At 38.3% G+C, this 23404-nt stretch overlaps 1 protein-coding gene across 7 annotated transcripts in view; it reads right to left on the bottom strand.

The window, feature by feature from the left end:
* MRPL42 (mitochondrial ribosomal protein L42) overlaps positions 1-21584 on the bottom strand; it is a 28779-nt gene extending 7195 nt beyond the window's left edge. The window contains exons 1-5 of one of the 7 annotated variants that reach the window (XM_055395713.1): positions 21442-21584; positions 19803-19962; positions 15559-15622; positions 13954-14038; positions 6693-6856 (exon numbers count right to left, since the gene is read on the bottom strand). In XM_055395713.1, coding sequence (XP_055251688.1) covers positions 6693-6856; positions 13954-14038; positions 15559-15622; positions 19803-19872 — 383 coding nt within the window. In that variant the 5' untranslated portion in view covers positions 19873-19962; positions 21442-21584. Of the gene's footprint in view, positions 1-6692; positions 6857-13953; positions 14039-15558; positions 15623-19802; positions 19966-20500; positions 20710-21123 lie in introns of those variants that run through there. The other 6 variants (XM_055395716.2, XM_055395715.2, XM_088836855.1 and 3 more) reach the window with 6 other exon arrangements.
* Positions 21585-23404: the final 1820 nt, after the last annotated feature.

The following is a 23404-nucleotide window of genomic DNA, read 5'->3' as shown; positions in this document are numbered from 1 at the left end:
TGTATTAAAGATACTGTATTAGAGGTCTTCTGGGAAACTACAAAACAGAAGTTGCATTCCTGATGAAGACAGAATGACAGCAAAAGATGAAACCAAAAAATTACCCACAAATATAACATTAATGGGTATCTAATAAATTATAGTTAAAATAATTTAGAGGTGGTAGCTATTCAAAGTGACTATAATCAAATTTCATGAAAAAAGTAGGCTAAGGGCAAATGGCAGAAGAAGAGTGCAAGTACTGAAAATCAAAAGAAAAAGCACTTAGGATGGCTTGATACTAAAATCAAAAGTCAGACTGGATAAAAAAACAAAATACAACTATATTTCATTTAAAAAGCCCACTTTTGGGGACTTCTGTGGTGGTCCAATGGTTAAGTTCATGCTTCTGATTCACCAGTTCAACCCCTGATCAGGGAATTAAGATTTAATATGCTGCACTTGGCACAGACAAAAAAAAAAAATAAAAACCTTCAAACTTTATAAAAAATTTTGCACAGCAAACAGAACTATAAACAAAATGAAGAGACAACCCACAGAATGGGAGAAAATATTTGCAAATAATGCAACTAACAAAGGATTCATTTCCAAAATATAGACAGTTCATGCTGTTCAATATCAAAAGAATAAAGAACCCAATCAGTAAATGGGCAGGGACTTTTCTGGTGGTCCAATGGGTTAAAACTCCATGCTCTCAATACAAGGGGCAAGGTTCCATTCCTGGTTGGGGAACTAAGATATGGCATGCCTCATGGTGCAGCCAAAAAAAGAAGAAAAACAGGCGGGGCAGAAGATCTAAACAGACATTTCTCCAAAGACAGACAGACTGCCAAAAAGCTCATGAAAAGATGCTCAACACTACTAATTATTAGAGAAATGCAAATCAAAACTATAAGGGGGACTTACCCAATGGTCCAGTGGCTAAGAATCCACTTTTGGATACAAGGGACAGGGGTTTGATCCCTGGTCGGGGAGAGGAGCAACTAAGCCTATGCTCCACAATAAGAGAAGCCTATGTAGTTCAATTAAAGAAAGCCTTCAAACCACAACAAAAAGCCCACATGCCACAACAAAGACCCAGTGTAGTCAAAATATTAAAAAGTAAATTAATTAAAAACAAACAAAAAACTACCATGAGGCATCATGTCACACCGGTCAGAATGGCCATTACCAAGAAGTCTGCAAACAATAAATGCTGGAGAGGGTATGAAGAAAAGGAAACTCTCCTATACTGTTGGTGGGAAGGTAAATTGGTACAACCATTATGGAGAACAGTATGAACGTTCCTTTAAGAACTAAAAACAAAACTACCATATGATCCAGCAATCCTATTCCTGAGTATATATTCAGGGAAAACCATAATTCAAAAAGATGCATGCATCCCAATGTTCACTGCAGTGTATTTATAATAGTCAAGACACAGAAGCGACCTAAATGTCCATCAACAGAGGAACAGATAAAGAAGATGTGGTACATATATATAATACAATGGGATTTTACCCAGCAATAAAAAAAGAATGAAATAATGCCATTTGCAGCAACATGAATGGACCAATAGATTACCATGCTAAGTCAGACAGAGAAAGATAAGTATCATATGGTGTCACTGACATGTGGAATCCAACAACAACAAAATGATACAAATGAATTAATTTACAAAACAAACAGACTCACAGACCTTGAGATCAAACTTAGGGTTACCAAAGGAGAAAGGTGGAAAGAAATGATAAATTAGAAGACTGAGATTAACACATATACACTACTATATACAAAATAGATAATTAACAAGGACCCACTGTAGAGCACAGGAAACTCTACTCAATATTCTGTAATAACCTATACAGGAAAAGAACCTGAAAAAGAATGGAGATACACACACACACACAAATTCACTCTGCTGTACACCTGGAACTAACACTGTAAGTCAACTATACTCCAATAAAATTTTTTAAAACTTAAATAGGACTTCCCTTGTGATGCAGTGGATAAGAATCCTCCCGCTAATGCAGGGGCCACAGGTTTGATCCCCAATCCAGGAAGATCCCACATACTATGGCAGCAACTAAGCCCATGCTCACAACGCTGAGCCTGTGCTCTGGAGTCCAGGAGCTGCAACTACTGAGCCCCTGTGCCACAACTACTGAAGTTCGCATGCTCCAGAGCCCATGCTCTGCAACAAGAGAAACTAACGCAATGAGAAGCCGTGCACCGCACCCAGAGAGTCACCTCCACTTGCCACAACTAGAGAAAAGCCCGGGCAGTGTTGAAGACGCAGCACAGCCCAAATTAATTTTAAAAATAAAACGGCCAAAATACTGGAAAGAACCCAAAATGTCCAACTGGTTAACAGATAAACAAACTATGGTCTATCTGTACAAGGAAATATTATTCAGAAATAAAAAAGGACAAACTATTGCTATACACAACAATATGGATGAATCTCAAAAGCACTGTACGTAGTGAAATAAGTCAGACACGGAATGTTATGTACTGTATAATCCCATTTATATGAAATTCTAGAAAGTAATAAAAAGCAGACAAGTAATTGCCAAGGGTGAGGATTATAGGGAGGGATCAGACTGCAAAAAGGCATAAGAGAACTTTCTGGAGTTATGAAAACAGTCTATATTATGATCGTGGTAGTGATTATGAAACAAAGCAGGACCTTATGGCCCTTGACCGCCCTCCGCGCATATCCTCAGCTTGCTTTTTGTCTGTGGAAAAACTTTAGCCAACAAGTAAGTTTAATCAGAGAAGTGAGAAAATGTAGAAACAAAGGAAGACAGTCCAACGAGACTAAATAACAGTTGTAATAATAACAACAGAATAACAATAGTGATATGCTAAATATTATACTGAGCATGTACAGCATGTCATAACTACACAAGACAGTTGTATAACTGTTATCCGAAATGCGTGTTCAGCCACTCACATCTCAAAAGCTAGTAAGGAGGCAAGGTTGGTGGAAAGGAAAGTTTGCTTTATTTTGGAGGGTGATTAGGGTGCTGCTCCCAGGGTGAGTAGGTACTGCTGTCTGTTCAAAGGCTGACTCCCCCGACTGACAGTTGGTGGGCAAGGGCTTTTATAGACAGAGGGACGGGGCTTCATGCAGAAAACAGTACAGTCAACTCTGACAGTTATCTTGAAATTAGTCATTAGTGGTCTGATCAGCATCATATTAACTGTTGTAAGTACAACCCTGTGCGACCCTATACAACCCTGTGGATTGTAGCCCATCAGGCTGTTCGTCCAAGGAATTCTCCAGGCAAGAATATTGGGAGTGGATTGCCATTTGCTTCTCCAGGGGATCTTCCCCACCCAGAAACCCAACTCTTGTCTCTTAACATCTCCTACAAGCAGGTGGGTTCTTTACGACTAGCAGTATACATTTGTTACAATGTATACATTTACATAAACTAGTGAATATTTCACTTAAAACATTTGTCAAAAATCACAAAGTTGTAAACTTAAAACCGGTAAACTTGAAGTATGTAAACTACACCTCAAAAGAGCCTATTTAAGAAAAGATGCTTCAGGGAGTTCTTTGGTGGTCTAGTCGTCAGATCTGGTGCTTTCACTGCCCTGGCCTGGGTTCAGTCCCTGGTTAGGGAACTGAGATCCTACAAGCTGCATGGCATAGTCAAAAAAAAGAAAGATGCTTCAAAAAGAGTAACAGAAAAACTGTGAGTCGGAGACAATGAGACAATATTAATTATCATTATCACACTACTACATACATATACTGTATGCCAGGTGTTTGATTGTATTTTATCTCAAAACCACCAAGCAAATTAAGCATTGTTATTTCTATTTTCTTCAACAGATAACAAGATTGAATAACTAGCTAGCAAGTAGCAGAAACAAGATGATTTAAGTTAGTCCAGCCTCTTTAACGGAGAAGGCAATGGCACCCCACTCCAGTACTCTTGCCTAGAAAATCCCATGGACAGAGGAGCCTGGTGGGCTACAGTCCATGGGGTCGCTACTAGTCAGACACGACTGAGCGACTTCACTTTCACTTTTCACTTTCACACATTGGAGAAGGAAATGGCAACCCACTCCAGTGTTCTTGCCTGGAGAATCCCAGGGATGGCGGAGCCTGGTGGGCTGCCGTCTATGGGGTCGCACAAAGTCGGACACAACTGAAGTGACTTAGCAGCAGCAGCAGCAGCCTCTTTAACACAGTTATACTCTCAGAAAAGGTTCTACTTTATTGGAGTTCAAAAAGCACAGAACTGGGTATAATATGAGATAGGGTTATTCATATAGGGAGAGTTTAACAGTGTTCATCTACGGGAAATACAGCATTTGTAGGTATAAAGAAGAGTTTTATTTTATACTTTAAATACTTCTGAATTGTTTTAAAATATTTTTAAAACAAGTACTTTATACCTTTCAACAACTTATTTAAAAAGATGTTATATAGCCCCAAGTAGTAAATTCATAATGGGTCCCTTTCTTTTAACTGTTATAACTGTACAACTGAAATATTTAGCAAAATATCCTTGTAAATCCCACCTTCTATTTAAGAAATGTTCTCTAACATCTAGAAACCAACACTTGAAAATGGCTCCCATTAATCCAAACTATCTATATATATATACACCAAATAAATATGTTAAGTATCAGTAATCACACATTAAAATTGTGAAAGATGATGCATCACAATGGCAATGCCTACAGGTAAAACTTTTCTTACATAAGCTAGCATCTGGAGTTTTTCTGTTGAACTCTTTATTAGGAGAGATACTGGGATAATCAACTGCATCTAATTAAAGTCTGCTTAGAACTGAAAGTGCCTAGTAATCCTGAAGGGAGAAGACATACCAGGAGATTAAATTAATTAGCAGTCAAAGCTAATTAGCAGTAATAAGATTAAACATAGGTGGGGTACTAGATAGAAACTCTGAAGATTACATGTTTTAAGACTCCCTAATGGTCTTCTTGTCTTCACTCTTTCCTCTTCAAATTACAAATCAACACACTTTTTTAACTTCAGCAATTTGGTTATGAACAAAAGACCACAAGAAAACTGCAGCAATATGAAACATGCAGAAAATAAGTACTGAAAGCCACTATAAAAAAAATTTTAAGGTGGGGCTTCAACTAAAATATCTCGATGATGGGAAAGAAATAAAAGAAAAACATGAGCAATGGTATGAATCATAGAAAGAAATCTTAGCATACAGCAGTGACTGAGATATGGGGCTATATAAATGGCTTGCTAACCTGTTTTCCTATAATGTAACTTACAAAGAGGGGAAAACATAGAAACTGCATGTATAAACTAAGTGCGTACTGAATAAGAAAGAGAAACCAAGGAAGGGGACATAAAATGGGTGAAGGAATTGAAAGATACTATGGTAGCCAAGAGATAAATGAATAAAGAAGATGTAATATATTTATTTGCTACACACAGCAGCTTGTGGGATCTCAGTTCCCAATCAGGGATTGAATCCATGTCCTCGGCAATGAAAGCATGGAGTCCTAACCACTGGACAACCAGGAAATTTCCAGTATTATGTTTAGTTAAATAAATCAGACAGAGAAAGACAAATACTCTATATTATCACTTATATGTGGAATCTAAAAAATAAAACAAATGTATATAACAAAATGGGCTTCCCAGGAGGCGCTAGTGGTAAAGAACCCAGCTGCCAATGAAGGAGACAGATGCAGGTTCAATCCCTGGGTCAGGAAGATTCCCTGGAGGAGGGCATGGCAACCCACTCCAGTATTCTTGCCTGGAGAATCTCCTGGAGGACAGAGGAGCCTGGCGGGCTACAGTTCATGGGGTTGCAAAGAGCTGGTCACGACTGAAGTGACTTAGCACACACACACATATAACAAAATAGAAACTGACTCACAGAGAGAACAAACTAGTGGTAACCAGTGGAGAGAAGGGAGAGGCGCAAGGAAGAAGTGTGAGAAACACAAATTACTATGTATAAAATAAACAAGCAACAAGGATATACTTCACAGCACAGGAAAATATAGCCATTACTTTGTATTAATTTTAAATGGGGTAAAATCTATAAAAATACTGAATCACTAGTTTGAGGTACACCTCAAACTAATATAACATTGTAAAGGAGATCAGTCCTGGGTGTTCAAGGGCCGCAAAGAGTTGGACACGACTGAGCGACTGAACTGAGGCCAATTATGCTTCAATAAATTAAAAACAAATATTGTTTTAACTTAAAATAGACACTACAATGGCAAAAAGAAAAAAAATCATATTTTTTTCCCTTGGAAACTGATGAAGAAATATCATTTTATTACAGAAAGATTATTAAGGGAGAGAGGGGCTTTTTTGAGTGGAAAAGAAGAGCTGTGCTTTGTTATAATGAATTTAAAACTTTGCACAAATATCTAGTTAGAAATATCCTAAGGACAACGAATAAAAACAATACTTTAAATGACTATATCACAAAATAGAAAAAAATTTTTAAGAACCCCTGCAAGATTCCCTGAAAGCTTTGATTAAACTCTCCCACTAAAATAAAGGGAGAAAAGAAGTACACTTTCATTTTAGCTACACTTTATGTCGATTTAAAAGCACAATTCAGTAGGTGAACACACTGGGTGTTAACTCCTTCAGGCAAAGTGCAACCTCAGAAGGCTGTGAACAGAAAGAAAGCTGTGTTATTTCTTTAGGGTTCAGTGAGAGATAAAGAAAAGAAAGTACTTACTGTCCACGAGGATACCAGCGGTGCTTAGTAGTAAAGAACATTTTACTGAGTTGTTCTATCATGGGTCCTTGCTCTAAGTGTTCACTGTTTTCTTCTAATCTGGTTTTCAGTACTAGATCATGTGTTTCTTCATTGTTATGCACTGGATCTGGCCGAGGGATAGGCTACAAAATAAACAGCAGGGAACATCAACATGTAGGAATGTCAGCCAGCATCTGATTGAGTTGACGGTAAAATAATTACCACCACAGTATCTCAAGGTGGGTAGATAAGTCACCAGAACAGCTTCACTGAGTTGCACTATCCGTTAGCATATCAGAATTTAGTTTTGGCTGCACCAGGCATGGCATGTGGGATCTTAGTTCCCCAACTAGGGATTGAAGCTGTGCCCTCCGCAGTGGAAGCACAGAGCCCTAACCACTGGACCATCAGGGAAGTCCCCAGAAATATTTTTCTTCTCACATCAAGTTCTGGGTTTCCTTTCCAATAATAAAGTTATTAAATTTATCTTCCCCCAATAATAAAGTATTATTACTTTAGTCTCTATTTCTCAAAACTATAAATTGTGCCCATTTTACTTTTTAACTTCAAAGTTTATAGTCTCAGGACTTCCCTGATGGTCCAGTGGTTAAAATTCGATGCTTCCACTGCAGGGGGCCTGAGTTTGATCCCTGGTCAGGGAGCTGAGATCCCACATATCACATGGCTCAGGCAAAAAAAAAAAAAAATTACAGTGTCTACAGTCTCTAACATTAAAGTAAGATACAATGAAAAACCTTTAATTGAAAACGATATTTCTTATATCCAAAAGAAACAGGAAAAATTTTCAATATTTTCATTTTAGGTGATTGCACTGGCATTAAATGATGCTTTATGATAATTTGAGTAGTTTTTCTCCCCAAAGACGTTAATTACTAAAAAAAAAACTCTCATTTCTTCCCAACACTAGTAAAATAGCATATACCCATCAGCAACAGTGGCTGACTAAAGCTCTTAAAAATCAGTGCCTTGGAAAGTCAGCTTACCTATATTTTAAATATTAAGTGATATGACATGTAACACAAGATTGTAACATTATATTAGCTTTATAAAAAATATACATATAAAATAACATATATGTATGTTATATATATATAAAACATATATATATATATTTATATATAACATATATAAAAGACGCTTGCTCCTTGGAAAAAAAGCCATGACCAACCTAGACAGTATATTGAAAAGCAGAGACATTACTTTGATGACAAACGTCCATCTAGTCAAAGCTATGGTTTTTCCAGTAGTCATGCATGGATGTGAGAGTTGGACTATAAAGAAAGCTGAGCGCCGAAGAATTGATGCTTTTGAAATGTGGTGTTGGAGACTCTTGAGAGTCCCTTGGACCGCAAGGTGATCTAACCAGTCCATCCTAAAGGAAATCAGTCCTGAATATTCATTGGAAGGACTGATGCTGAAGCTGAAACTCCAGTACTTTGGCCACCTGATGTGAAGAACTGACTCATCTGAAAAGACCCTGATGCTGGGAGGGATTGAAGGCAGGAGGAGAAGGGGACGACAGAGGATGAGATGGTTGGATGGCATCACCGACTTGATGGACATGAGTTTGAGCAAGCTCAGGAGTTGGTGATGGACAAGGAAGCCTGGCGTGCTGCAGTCCATGGGGTCACAAAGAGTCGGACACGACTAAGCGAATGAACTGAAAACATATATAAGCTTTACAAATACCTTATATATGTATCACAACACAATGAAACCTTGAATTTACAAATGAAACAATTCAAACACAGACGTCTTCTTACATTCATACACTATTAATGACAACTACTACATTCTACCACTGTATTAAATGTTAGAGCATATATTCATATTTATTTAGCTTACGTACATGAAAAAATAAAGCCACTTTAAAAGGCAATCTGTAAGTACATGATGGTGGCTCAACTAAGTACTACAGAAATGCAAAATAACAAAGATATTAGTGAAAAATAGAACAGGAGCCAAGTCAGAGCCTTGTCATAGAGTGCAGAATGAGTTTTAGAAGGAATAAAAACATTACAAGTAAAGCAAAGTAGGTAAAAATACACAATAAACAGGTCATCTTAAAAAAGGGACCCTGAGAAATTAAGATTATAAAAAGCTTTCATAGTTTCAGTTTTCATGGCTCAGTGGTAAAGAATCTGTCTGAAATGTGGGAGACGCAAGTTCAATCCCTGGGTCAAGAAAATCCTCTGGAGAAGGAAATGACAACCCACTCCAGTATTAAATCCCATGGACAGAGGAGCAAGGCAGCCCATAGTTCATGGGGTTGCAAAATGTCAGACATAACTTAACCACTGAGCACTAAGTACAACAATTTGACTAAGTAGAAATAAGGAACCACTTCCTTAGTGTGGGAGGGAATAAGGAGAAAGTATAATGAAGAGGTTAAGAATTTGGGCTTTGGTCAATAACTACTAACTCTGTGACTTTGGAAGCTATTTAAGCTCTTAATTTCCTTTCTGTAAAATCTGAGGAGTAATTACCTACTTAATATAGGTTTGATGTGAGAGTTGGGACCATAAAGAAGTCTAAGAGCCAAAGAACTGATGCTTTCAAACTGTGATGCTGGAGAAGACTCCTGAGAATCCCTTGGACTGCAAGGAAATCAACCCTGAGTATTCATCGGAAGGACTGATGCGGAAGCTGAAGCTCCAATACTTTGGTCACCCGACTCAAAGAACTGACTCATTGGAAAAGACCTTGATGCTGGGAAAGATTAAAGGCAGAAGGAGAAGACGGCGGCAGAGGATGATATGGTTAGACAGCATTACTGACTCAATGGATATGGAACTAAGCAAACTCCAGGAGATAGTAAAGGACAGGGAAGCCTGGCATGCTGCAGTTCACGGGGTTGCAAAGAGTCAGACACAACTGAGTGACTGAACAAGCTATTAATATTTCTTTTAAGGCCTCAAACAGGAAAAAATGGTATTTAAAAAAAAAAAAAGAAGAAGTGTTCCTTAAACATTTAAAGTAATTTTATAAGATCATCTCTTACACACAGAGTGAAATATGTCTTTGCAAGTTACTATTAGGCTCTAAAGGATACCAGCAAATGCTCGATTAGAGCCTATAGTTTTTTTCTCCTTTAGGTTATTGTGCTGTTATTGTTTTTAGTTGCTAAGTCATTCCTGACTTGTTGTAACCCCATGGATTGTAGCCTGCCAGGCTCCTCAGTCCATAGGATTCCCCAGGCAATACTGGAATGAATTACCATTCCCTTCTTCAGAGAGATCTTCCCAAACTAGGGATAAAGCTGAGTCTCCGGCTTAGCAGGTGGATTCTTTACCACTGAACCATCTGAGAAGCCTCTTAGGTTACTATACTTGTTACTAAAGATCAAATATTTTAAATATTATCAGCTATTTTTAAGTTAATAAATGTTCATTGTCTCTCTTCCTATTCCAAAACAGGCTCAATTCTAATATATCACAAATTCTCTCTGTTTTGTATAATTAGAAACATTTTCTTTCCCAGGCACACAGAAAAAAGACATTAGAATTTATGGCTTCCTTGGAGTCTAAACCAAAAGCCTCCACAGACTCAGAACTGACTTTTAGGTTGCACTTGATCTCTCTGATCAAATTTCAAAGAAAGGGTACATGAATATTTCAGTAAAAAGGAAAAACTAAATTGTATGTCAACTTTAAAAAAAATTTAGAACTGTCATCTTGAGTTTTCCTTGTTTTTCTTAAGAATTTTTAAAATTTGACTTTTGAAATTTTCCACTAAATCAACCACTAACAAGAATTGCCTAATACTTTTTACTTTATTTTCCCAAATCATTATTTTTTTGTCCCTGGTTTAAAATCTTTATTTTCCTAAACTAGAAATCCTAGAAAAACATTTTTAGTTTTAATAAAACTTATACCTGGCCGAAACAGAAAGAAGGATCTTTTTTACCTGGATATCTGGAATATAACTGACATTAGATGCAAATGCAAATTACCAGAAAACCAAGGATATAAATCATTTTAATTTTCTTAAAGTCAGAGTCAATAGGTATTTCTACATATGACCAGGATCTTTGTATGCAATATGCTTTCTAGGGCCTAGAGAATTAAAGGGTCCACTAGAGTTGCAGCTGGGCTTCCCTGGTAGCTCAGATGTTAAAGAATCCGCCTGCAATGCAGGAGACCCCAGTTTGATTCCTGGGTTGGGAAAAGCCCCTGGAGAAAGGGCATGGCAACCCACTTCAGTATTTTTGCCGAGAGAATCCCCATGGACAGAGGAGCCCAGCAGGCTACAGTTAGTCCTTGGGGTCACAAAGAGTTGGACACAACTGAGCAACTAAGCACAGCACAGAACAGAGTTGCAGCTACTTCCTTGAGAAAAGAAAATCAAATCTAAATGTTAAGTCATGTTTAAATACAGTTATTTAGTGCTATATACTATCTTTGTGAAATTTGTAAATCTAGATTTAAAAAGAACATATTTTAACAACGTATTTTCAAGAATGTTTCCTATTGTAAATAAAGTCCAATCTGTAATTACTTGAGAAACAAAAAATTTCCAAGCTTCTACAAATTCGTATCTTAGCTTTAACACAGAAAATCATGGAGAGGACCCAATTTATTTAGTTAATCAACAAATATTTATTGTGAACCAACCAAGTACAAAGGTTTTCCAGGTGCTGATGATATAGCAAAAAACAGAACAAAATAGACAAGGCCCTGTCCTCATGGAGCTTACATTTTAATGAAGGGAGACACACAGAATAGCAGGAAACATCCATTGTGCCAGAAATGATAAACACTACTGAGAAAAGCAAAGCAAAGAAGGACAACAGGGACTCCAGGGGCAGGGGTACTACTTTAAATGCAGTGGCCAAGGAAGGTCTCTCTAGGTAACAAATAAGGAAAGATCTCAAGGAGAGGGAATAAACTACAGGATTTCTGGGGGGAAAGCATTCAGGCAGAGGAAGCAGTAACTACATGGGCCCTGAGGCAGGAGCTTCCTAAGTATCTAAAGAACAGCAGAGAATCCACTGTGTAGAGGGACTATGTGTGAACTCACAGGAGTGATCTCCTAGACTAGAGAGAGAGATACTGAGGAAACCAGAGAGGAGACAACTGATCCAGCAAAGGAAGGGCAACAAAAAAAGAAACAGAGACACGGGCATGCATGCGAGGGAGCGATGACGACGACCATGGAATCGACCCCAGGTAAGGAGGACGTATGAGATGTGCGAAGGACTGCAAGAACATGGCTCCATCAATTGATGGAGGTCTTAATGAGGGAATGAATAATTCTTGCAGCTGGGAAACTAGGAGGAGTTGGTAGCACACTAAGGGAATTCTTAAACATCTAGATTGGGAGGAAGAATTATTTGTGATTAAAACCTCTCTAGAAAACTACCATGGGCTTCCCTGGAAGCTTAGATGATAAAGAATCCACCTGTAATACGGGAGATCTGGGTCCGATCCCTGGGTTGGGAAGACCCTTTGGAGAAGAGAACAGCCAACCCGCTCTAGTATTCTTGCCTGGAGAATCCCCATGGACGAGGACCTGGCAGGCTACAGTCCACGGGGTCACAAAGAGTCGGACACCACTGAGCGACTCAGCACAGCACAGCAGCAGGGAACAACCATGGGAGTGGGGGCCGCTGTAGCAAAAAAAGAGCAAGAAGTCAGAGGCTGGGGCAGTAGACAGATCATATACACGGACACTGAAATAACAAAGAATTAGGATACAAACAGAGTTGGTGAGTGTGAAAGTACATTTAAAATCTTCAAGGAAGAACAGAGGGATGGGGAAGGGAGGATGAGAAGTGAACTGCAGCATGACAGCAAAACAAAAAGATAAGTAGATAGCATGGTCTAATGATCCAAACCACAAAGCTAGAAACCGTTAGGGAGGAGGAAAGATGATCTGGATATGACAGTGAAGAACCACAGGGACACCTATTCTATCTCTAGGCTCGGTAATAAAAGGGTTTAGGAGAGAAAACATAACTACTTAAGAGTGCTAGGGAAGCAATGGGGCCAGGGTACAGCCACGTTTCTGTTAAGAGTCAGAAAGTGAAGGCAACATTCTAGAAGTTAAGGTTCTGAGAGACTTTATAATGATAGCAAGTTTTAATAGAATGTAGAAGTTTTAAGAGTTGGGACAGATAGGAAAAGTATCAGATTCAGGAATGTGAAGAGCTATATGGAGATGAGAGTCTGGATAGTGAGAAAAGACCACACAATCTTGGACTTTTTAGTATAAACTGCTAACACAGGAATAAAGCACATAACCAGAAAAATAATACAAAATAAAAATGGGAGAAGACACAATACAGTATGAGCCAGAGGTTACAGTCCAAAAGTCAGTGACTTATACCTGTTTTCTAAACTGTTCAAAGAAATCAAACAGAAAAGGTACAAAATTACTGCCTATGATATCTAGCTAGAATACAAAGTAGGCAGATAAAATGATGAAATTAAAAAGAGAATACAAAATAGCAAACTAACATTAATTTGTTCTATCAAATAAGTACTCTGGCCTTAATGATGATTTTTAAAAACAGCTACCACTATATGCATCATGTGATGAATTACTTAAGTATTTTTTCCTCAAAAAGTAAATCAAACATTACCAAATATAGAAGAAGAAGGCTTAAAGAAAAAAGATAAAGCAATTCATACATAAAATAATAAATAAAGACTTGGGTCAAGTTAAATAAATTGTATTAAAGTAAAAACAAAGCCTCCTTTACCTAGTGCTTCGCTTTTGAAGAAATATAGAAAACGTTAATTAAACTAGGCCACTTAAAATTATACCCATGTTGGCCCATTAGAAAAAACTAACCATAAAAAGGAAGAAATTCACCAAACATTAAAAGGATGATCAGAACCAACACAATATAAAAGTTATGAAACAGCACTCTAAAATACAAACTTTTCATAATTTATTAGACTGCAATGTACAGTAGCATGGGACAACATGTTTTTAAAATTTATACTAAGTGTGTTTGATCCCTAGTCAGAAATCTGCCAAATTTAGGCAAGAAAATTGATGCCATAATTGTGTTTAAATGGTTCACTTTGTGTACTGAAAAAGCTCTTTAGAGAAAGAGGAAAAGAAGAGAAAAATCAAAACAGTAAAATAAAAAAGCCAAAAGACAATCAACACCAAATAAAGAAAATAAAACAATTCCTTTCTCTTTGGACACTGCAAAGAAGTGTATTTTCAACAGCAAATTAAAAATCATAAGGGATTTGCTTATACATACTTTTGTGTGTTCATATGGAATGTCCACAGAAGGGTGATAGCATACTATTGTCCTGGCATCAGATGTCAGAGCAAGCTCTACTTTGCTTAAAAAAAAAGAAGAACGAACGTTTCAGAGACAGATTATACTGTATTCAAGGCAAAATGAGTATTACAGCTCTAATCTGTTAATCACCAATCCCTGAAGAATAAATGCCTTGTCACTGGACTGGCAAAGGAGGTACCCATATCACAGGAGACAATTCAGATCACCCCATAAAATATGTCAACTTAATTACCACAACAAACCCATTACCCATGATTTTATCTATTATCCTTCAAATTACTTGTTTTGTTAGTTTGCTCTCCAAACCTTTGGAAGAGATCTTCATGTTCACTCATCACTATTAACAGAACTTCCTTTCCTTATCTAAAAGCAACCTTCAAAAAGCTGTAAGATTACTTGAGTTATTAAAGCTGAAGAGCAGCAAGATATATAATCTTCCAGGTAAAGGACCACCCGAATTTTCAATCATAAAGATTGCAGCTGAGCACTTTTTCTAGATCAGCATTTCTCTAAGCGCCCTTGGCATAATGCAAAACATGTAAGATTCAATCTTTTCAGGTTCAAAAAGTGCCACCTATTGTCTAGTCTTATTGTATCACTATCCTAATACTTACTAAATTTACAATTAAAACTGCTGTCAAGAGATAAGAAAATATATTTTTACTAAAATTCACAATAAAACAACTTCATGGGGCTTTCCTGCCTCTTCAGTGATAAAAAAAAATCTGCCTGCCAATGCAGGTGACAGGGGTTTGATCCTTGGTCCGAGAAGATCCCACATACCATGAAGCAACTAAGCCCGCTGCCCCACAACTACGGAAGCCCACATGCTCTAGAGCCCCGTAGCTCCAACTACTGAATCCCCCAGGCCTAGAGCCCGTGATCCACAAGAGAAGCCACCAAGATGAGAAGCCGGCACACAGCAATGAAGAGTAGCCCCTGCTCACTGCAACTAGAGAATGCCCAGGCAAATCAACAAAGACCCAGCATAGCCAAAAATGAATAATTAAATAAAATTACTTTTTTTAAAAAGTAACTTAAAAAAAATGTTGTAGCTTCTGGACACAGGACTCTGCTATAAAGGACAACATTCCATTCATATGCTATTCTTAGTTCTTAGCGTACTGACTAGAACTGAATAAGTACCAAATAATTTGTGGTTAAATTAAATATTTGCAATTGAGGATTATTCAATATCAACAAGAGATAAGATAAATAATTGTTTAAGCTAATAGATATGAACTTTAAGAGAAAATCATGAAAGTAATTAACTTTTCAAAAAAACTAAATGCTTCAGGAAGAAAAGACAGCATTTCTATCAGCACATGTCTTAGAACAAATGAAATATTTACTGAAACACAATGATAAATAATTTTTATTTAAAACATTTGTAAGTCCAGACACTGGGTAAATAAGATCACTGAAATATTTTTTAAAAACAAAATTAAAGAAAGAATAATCAGAAAAGAAAGCAGAAAATACCAAAACAAGAAATAAAACAATCATTTCGGATAGAGCTAAGAGACTCATTTTTTTTTCCAATTGGATTTCAATACATACCAATTATAGTCATCTGGAAGAGAAGAATACGTAGATTTGTGACCAACACAATATAAGGCTCCATCTGCAAAAACCCCAAACAGTAAAATGGATTTAGTTCATTTGACCATATGTTCTCACACAAATGTAAAGTTAGTTATACCCATTCAACCAATATTCACTATATTCACTATGAAACAGTGCTGTACTTGGAGCTAAGGATTCAGCAAGTTAAGATCCTGCCCTCAAAAAAGGTTCAAATCCAGTGAGAGGGACACGTAAACAAACAACCCCAATACAAAGATAAGCCCTGTTAGCACAGAAGAACTGGGAGTAGAAGGGGCACACCGACATGTTACAAAACAGGAGTACAGGCTCAAGAACACTTTTCCAGTGGAGATGATCTTTAGGGTGTTCTGAAGGATGAAGCAGTAAATTGGAGTTACTAGTGGATGAGTACAGCGTTCCTTAGAGAAGTAATAAAAAGTGCCAACTATCAGAGGAAAGAAAGAACATAAAGCTTTAGTGTTGGGAATTCACTGGAAGTCCAGAATTTAGGACTCAGTGGTCTGGGTTTGATCCCTAGTCAGGGAATTAAGATCCTACAAGTCAGGGAGCACAGTCAAATAAATAAAAACTTTAGTGCAACTGGAGTGCACAGTCCATAAAAGGGGAATGTTTAAGTGACAAAATACAAAATAAACTGTTCAAAATCAACTTTTCTTAATCAAAATGCTGACATTTCCTTTTTTAAGAATACCTGCAAATTCAAAAGCCATATTTTTTTAATGGCTTGTAAAAGGTTTCTCTACATTCAGAGAAATGATAATTCTTTTAAATATAAAGGAAAAATGTAGTTCAGTATGGTTAAAAAAAAATTCTGAATAAATCCTCTGTAGAGAAAGATCAACTTCTCTCAACTAGTCTGTTGCTCCTCAGTATGGAATGCCATCCCAACTTGGTTCAAATACTACTCCTCTTTCAAAAGTCAAATGCTACTCTTCCATGAAATTAGTTCTCCCTGCCCGACAACCCCCATCACAGAAGAGCTATCTATTTTGCATGTTCCACAACCAACACTCCATACAACATTGCTATATCATCTTTGCGGTCTTTTTTTTTTTTTTAATGTACCAGTTATTTACATGTATCAAAGATGTCTAAACAAAGTTGTATTTTCCATCTTTGTATACCTCTCCCTTCCTCAAGGATTGTAGATACTTAGAGTTCTAAATATAAATCCTTACTCCAATACATTAAAAAGTACCTTAACAAAACTCACTAGACCGTAAAAGATTCTTCAGCAAAATGCTAACCCCACAATTCCATTGATGTAACGATAACAAAAATACAAAGAATTAGAAATATAACCTCATCTTTCAAAAGATTTATTAATTTTCATTATCTGTGCTAATACAGAGGCGTATTCATTAAGACAAATCAGAGGGTAATGTAAAAATCATTTACACGTATTTTATTTTCTTGTTTGACACTGTTGGGGATCTTCTTAACTATGTATGGATTAGTATTAAAAGTCATTTGTGTTCTCTGAATACAAACCAGCTAAGTGATCTACATGCTTGCTGAAAGAAACAGGGTTGGGTGGCAGAGGAAGGACAGAGAGAATTTACCATTTTTATGTAGGCAAGAGGGAAAACGCAAGACAACAAGACTCTCAGTTCAACAGAAACTGCAAAGTTTCTACTGCACTTACACAGGCATTTGTTTGTACCCTCATGACACATACCACATTCTACCTTCTATTCCAGGGAGTTTCCACGGTTGTCTATTTTAACTACGAGTCTAAATAAATTCTTAAATGAACATCCTGCTTATTACTGTATCCCCTATCACGCTTAATAAAAAAGAAGAGATTGATAAACTGCCTCTGAAATGTTAATTTTTGTATAATTAATACTTAAAAAACTTATTTGACATTTTAGCAAGAGAAAAATTCTAGATATGGTTAAATATCAGAAGTTAGGACTGATGCCAAAGTTAACATCAATCAATCCAAAGCAACTCAATATACCAAAAAGAATCTCCCATGAGTCAGTTCTCCACAACTCAAGGACTTTTCCTGTTTTATGTATATATTTATGCACACACACACAGTTTAATTGCATTATGATATGATCTGTAAAAGCTGATAGTCCCATTCATTTTCAAATGCTAAATTATCTTAAATTACTTCAACAAAGACAGTATAGCAGAAAGTATATTGAGAAGACACAGTTTTGATCTCAGCCCTAATTTATCAGATATGCAACTTGGTTGAGTTTCTGAGGGCCAGAGAACTCATGCTCCTTCATCTTCAAAAAGAGAATACCACCACATGATAAGTAAATTACTGTAAAATTCAAAGTTGTAAACATCAAAAGACTTAAGGTGCTTAAAAGTTGTAAAATTTCCACACTGACTATATATTTCAGAAGGTTTTTAAATGTTCCTTTTGTAGAATAGGAACACCTTTTTATTTGTGCTCACTGAATTTTCCAATAACCGTTTGCTTCGCCTCTAATCTTAACATCCTTCCCTTTTGTATAAAATATCAATAGCAACAGTAATAATAATATTTTACCTTCACCAGTAATAATACAAACTGTGTAGAATAAGGGGCTTCAGGATGCAAGAGGTTAGGCAGTCAACGATTATTAGGATGACTGAGTGATGATGGAGTAATTTTCTGGGATAGCCCAACTGGTGAAGTCTACATAGACATTTTTAACTTTGCCAGGGGCAGATTAACTGGTTTTCAGATTAACCTGAGTGAGGACAAACTGCTGTTTCAGGACATGGACTGAGTAAAAATTGATTAGGCCTGATTTCCCATCAGCCCTGGGGCTGAGTTCCTGTCAGGGCAAAAGAGAGACTAATTGAAGCAGAGCTCTCTCCCCAAGTTCTCAACAACAACAAAAAATGCTCCCAGGTTATCAAGGGCTGACTGCAGTTTTGTTTTCACTGATTTTAGTGTATATCTAAAGCCTCTTGGCAATCTCCTCCTCTGTTTAATTATACCTTTACTTATATAGTTTTTTACCTCTTAGTCTTCAAATAATTCTTTTTCTCTTAACTCAATAGAAATGTTCAATTACAAATGGTAGTCAACAGCAAACTTAAACAAAGAGATTAAGATTGGGCAGAGATGAGTAAAAATGTTGGCTGACTCGCTAAACATGAAGAAGAAAACCTACTGTAGCATTCCAACCATGTCTGCTTTAGAAATGGGAGAATGCAGTTCACAAACAGAGGAAAAGGGAAGAGAAAAGAAGGTTGGTCAGGAAATGAGATTTTAATTGCCTGTTTATTTTTATATAGGTCAATGTTTTGACTATCAAACATGTATTACTAGGCTTTGAAGAAAATATTACACTATGTTTCTTCAGAAAAAGAAGAAATTAATTTAAAAAATTATGTAGAAAAAATACAAAAAGAATACACCAAAATATTAACAATAATCATCTTTGTAAGATGTAATTGTACATTTGGCCCTTTTTTGCTAATTTTAAGAACTGCCGAAAAAGTAGTATGTGAGGACTTCCATGGTGGCTCAGTGATAAGAATTTGCCTGCCAATACAGGAGACATGGGTTCAATCCCTGGTCAGGGAAGACCCCACCTGCCAGGGAGCAACTAAACACCAGCGCCACAACTATTGAGCCGGTGTTCTAGAGCCCAGGAGCCACAACTACTGAAGCCCGAGTGCCCTAGAACCCTTGCTCCACAGCAAGAAAAGCCACCTCAATAAGAAGCACTGAACAAACAGTAGCCCCCGGTCTCTGCAACTAGAGAAAAAGCCTGAGCAGCAACAAAGACCCAGCACAGCCAAATAAATAAGTAAATGAGTACTTTTTAAAAAAGCGGTATGTGAAAACATAAGTAATTCAAACCAGAAAAAGTTCCTCTTTATTAGTCTTCACTTGGCCTCAGTTAAATCCCACTTGTGGTCTACAAAGATAACTTACTTGGTCACATCTTTTACTTTTCATTTATAAATGTCTATATACATATACGGGTCAAATGTCTATATACATATACTTTCAAATGCACAAATTAGATCATAAAATAGATACTGTCTGACATACACCCTTTTCTATACAAGGATCTTTTCACATCATACAATAGGTGGAATATATATGCCTCCTATACAAAAGCAAGCATATACAATACCCAAACACTGTAAATTTTCTTCAGTGAACACATATTATGATAATATTTGAAAAAGTTTAAAATCTCTTAAACATTAAAAAAAAAAACCCAACTTACTTTGAATTGGAAATAAATGTTTCAAGATAGTTCTGCTTGATACTGCCCATTTTACTGCTGCTAATGCCATGGTGAATAAAAATGCTTATCAGGTGCTATAAAGATGATCTGAAGCGAAACTGCTTTTAAAATCTGCTTCTAGATATAACAATCTTCACCCCTGCTTGAGAGAGAAAGAAAAATCAGTGCTACCTATGATAAACTGAAGCAACACAACACACTGAACGCCACAAAATAGGATCACTACCTAAAACTATAGACACTAACACAAAACTTTTTAAACAACTTTCTGTTTCCAGGCAATACAGGACAAAGAGCAACAGCATCAGAAATCCCAGAACTACGTGCATTACTACTCCTCTCACATGCAAACTTCTCAACACCTGGTAGAGTTATTTCCATTCAATGAGTGCACAGCCAATGTGTAATTACTCTTAGAAACAGTCAATCACACATGCTATACAGAGCAGTCTCCTTTCATAAAGCTAATGCATCTGTGCTCAACTTCCCAGGTACCATACACAAGACCTTATTACATCTCTTAAAATGGTATTCTGTTTCTGATTAAATGAAATATTAAAACAAGAAGACCCAGCGATGGCTTATTAAATATTGACTGAAGAGAAACACACATAAACATCCTATCCCAAAGCCCCAAATAAAATTTCCACCCTCTTATATATGTATGAGATTTCTACCTTATCAAGGTGCTTTCACTACCATTCATTTTACTCTCATATTAATCATGAGAAGTATCTTTATTTTGACTCATGAAGAAATTAAAGTACAAAATTTAAATAAATTGCTTCCAAGAGCTTCAGAGTCAAACTGGGAAAGATTGGGCAAGTCATTAAGCAATCCTCTCAGTTCCTTCCACGGTAAAATCGGGGAAAACAACTCCAGGCTGCTGTGAATAAATGACATACATCACTCGTTTTCAACTGACTATTCGATGACCATTCCCCACACCCCCAGCCCCGCACAGGGATAAAATCGTATTTTATCAGTCTTAGTTGCTAAACTATGCAGCTGACTCCTTGCACTGTCAGTACTTTAGCACTGACATCCCTGAGTTCCTTTCTATAGTTTACAACCCATTTTTCTATACCTTATATGCTCTTTCACAAGTGCAGAAGTAGGCATCTCCACTTTAAAAATTAAGAACCTAGGCTCAAAGAAGTCAAATGGTTTGTCCGCAGACTTTACTGCTGCTTAATAGGTGGTATGGATGAAACACAAACCAGTATCTTCTGACCACGAACTGAGGAACAGAACATTTTAAACGACATTCTGTCTGAAACCCAGGGATCAGATTATTTACCTCAAAGAGAGAATTCAGGGGGTATACCCCTTGGCCTGGAATTCAACCCTGAAGAAATACAGGGTTGCAGGGAGCCTGAGAGGGACGGAGGTTTGAGACACAGGCTACCAGAACTAGCACCTTTCACCTGGAGCGCAGCTCCCAGAGGCAGCGCGAGGACACACGCCGGCCATTCTGCCAGACAGAGTCTGGTAATGCCAGAGGCTTTATCCTGCCGCAGGATAGGAGGTAGGGGACCTCGACACTTGCCAATAAGCGTTCTGGGCCCGCCGAGCTTCCAGGGAGCCATAGACGGGAAAGGAAGAGGGCAGCGGTTACCTGGACGGCCGCTCACCGCGAACCCGCCATCTTGCCTCAGTCCCGGACCCAGGCGGCACAACTCCACGCGCCTTCCTGGCCCGCGGGGCACTCTGGGAAATGTAGTCTCCGCCGGAAGGAGCCCAAGTGCCGGGGTGGGGGGTGCGCGGCAGCGTGGGGTGCGGGGCCGGGATTCATCCAACCTGCTCCCAGGTTTAGTTGCAGCAGTTGGCCAGCACCTTTACTAGCACTATCTCCTTTAACAAATGCACTCCTCCCCACGCATATCTTTAAGTTCAGTTCAGTCGCTCAGTCGCGTCCGACTCTCTGCGACCCCATGAATCACAGCACGCCAGGCCTCCCTGTCCATCACCAACTCCCGGAGTTCACTCAGACTCATGTCCATCGAGTCGGTGATTCCATCCAGCCATCTCATTCTCTGTCATCCCCGTCTCCTCCCACCCACAATCCCTCCTAGCATCAGAGTCTTTTCCAGTGAGTCAACTCGTCGCATGAGGTGGCCAAAGTATTGGAGTTTCAGCTTCAGCATCAGTCCTTCCAATGAACACCCAGGATTGATCTCCTTTAGAATGGACTGGTTGGGTCTCCTTGCAGTCCAAGGGACTCTCAAGAGTCTTCTCCAACACCACAGTTCAAAAGCATCAATTCTTCGACGATCAGCTTTCTTCACAGTCCAACGCTCACATCCATACATGACCACTGGAAAAACCATAGCCTTGACTAGATGGACCTTGGTTGGCAAAGTAATGTCTCTGCTTTTTAATATGCTATCTAGGTTGGTCATAACTTTCCTTCCAAGGAGTAAGCGTCTTTTAATTTCATGGCTGCAATCAGCATCTGCAGTGATTTTGGAGCCCCCCAAAATAAAGTCTAACACTGTTTCCACTGATTCCCCATCTATTTCCCATGTAACAAACACTATTTTTTTAAGTTTATACTAATAATCGAAGCAACTTGAGATCCGTCCTCGAATGAGTTAGGTTTCCTAAGGAAAGAGACATTTCAGAGAAGCACTGAAGGAGTAGTGGCGTTGGATTTAACGTTTGAAATGGGGAAGCGGGGAAACCCTTCAACCTAAAAGCCCAAAACTATGAGAATGGTACTGGTTATTTATTATGGGAGGAAGGCATGTGCAGAATCCTGAACCTTGCCTTGTATCTTAGAGGGAAGAAAAGGTCACACTATAATGTCTTTCTGGACTATGCTGTAGGCGAAGACAGCGAGGAGAAACAGATTGGAAGGAACGATCACTGGACTTGTCAAACATTCACTGTGCAGAGCTGAAGAGAGACGGATCAAAGACGATTCCACAGGACACGTCTCGATGGCTGTGAGTCGAGTGGGAACCACTGACCAACAGGGAGGCTCAGTGGTGTGAAGACAGGTTCACAAAGCTGAGGCCAGAAAAGAAACCAGCCATGGGCCTGTGCACGTAGGGAGTGAGTGTAAAAAAAAAAAAAGTACCCAGAACCCAGCCAGGAAATTCCAACATTTGGCGGTCCGGTCCGGTGGAGGAGGACAGCCAGCAAGGGCCTCTCAGAAGCAGCAGGAGAGAGGCAGTGTGAAAACCAAGTGGGCACAGTCTGAGAGTGTGTCAGGAGGAGTTTCATGAATGTAGAGGTCAGTGTCAGCGATTTTAACACTGTAGTTTCCAACATGCTAACATTTTGATGTATAATCTGTCGCTTTTTGTCTCTTTGTGTATCTGGACTATGATAGTTCAGTTCAGTTCAGTTCAGTCGCTTAGTCGGGTCCGACTCTTTGCGACCCCACGAACCACAGCACGCCAGGCCTCCCTGTCCATCACCAACTCCCGGAGTTCACTCAAACTCATGTCCATTGAGTCGGTGATGCCATCCAGCCATCTCATTCTCTGTCATCCCCGTCTCCTCCCACCCACAATCCTTCCCAGAATCAGAGTCTTTTCCAGTAAGTCAACTTGTCGCATGAGGTGGCCAAAGTA

Source organism: Moschus berezovskii, chromosome 6 (genome assembly GCF_049115385.1).
Source record: "Moschus berezovskii isolate FMDL1 chromosome 6, NW_MosBer_1.0, whole genome shotgun sequence".
Classification (NCBI taxonomy): domain Eukaryota; kingdom Metazoa; phylum Chordata; class Mammalia; order Artiodactyla; family Moschidae; genus Moschus; species Moschus berezovskii.
This window is presented reverse-complemented; position numbering and strand designations above follow the sequence as displayed.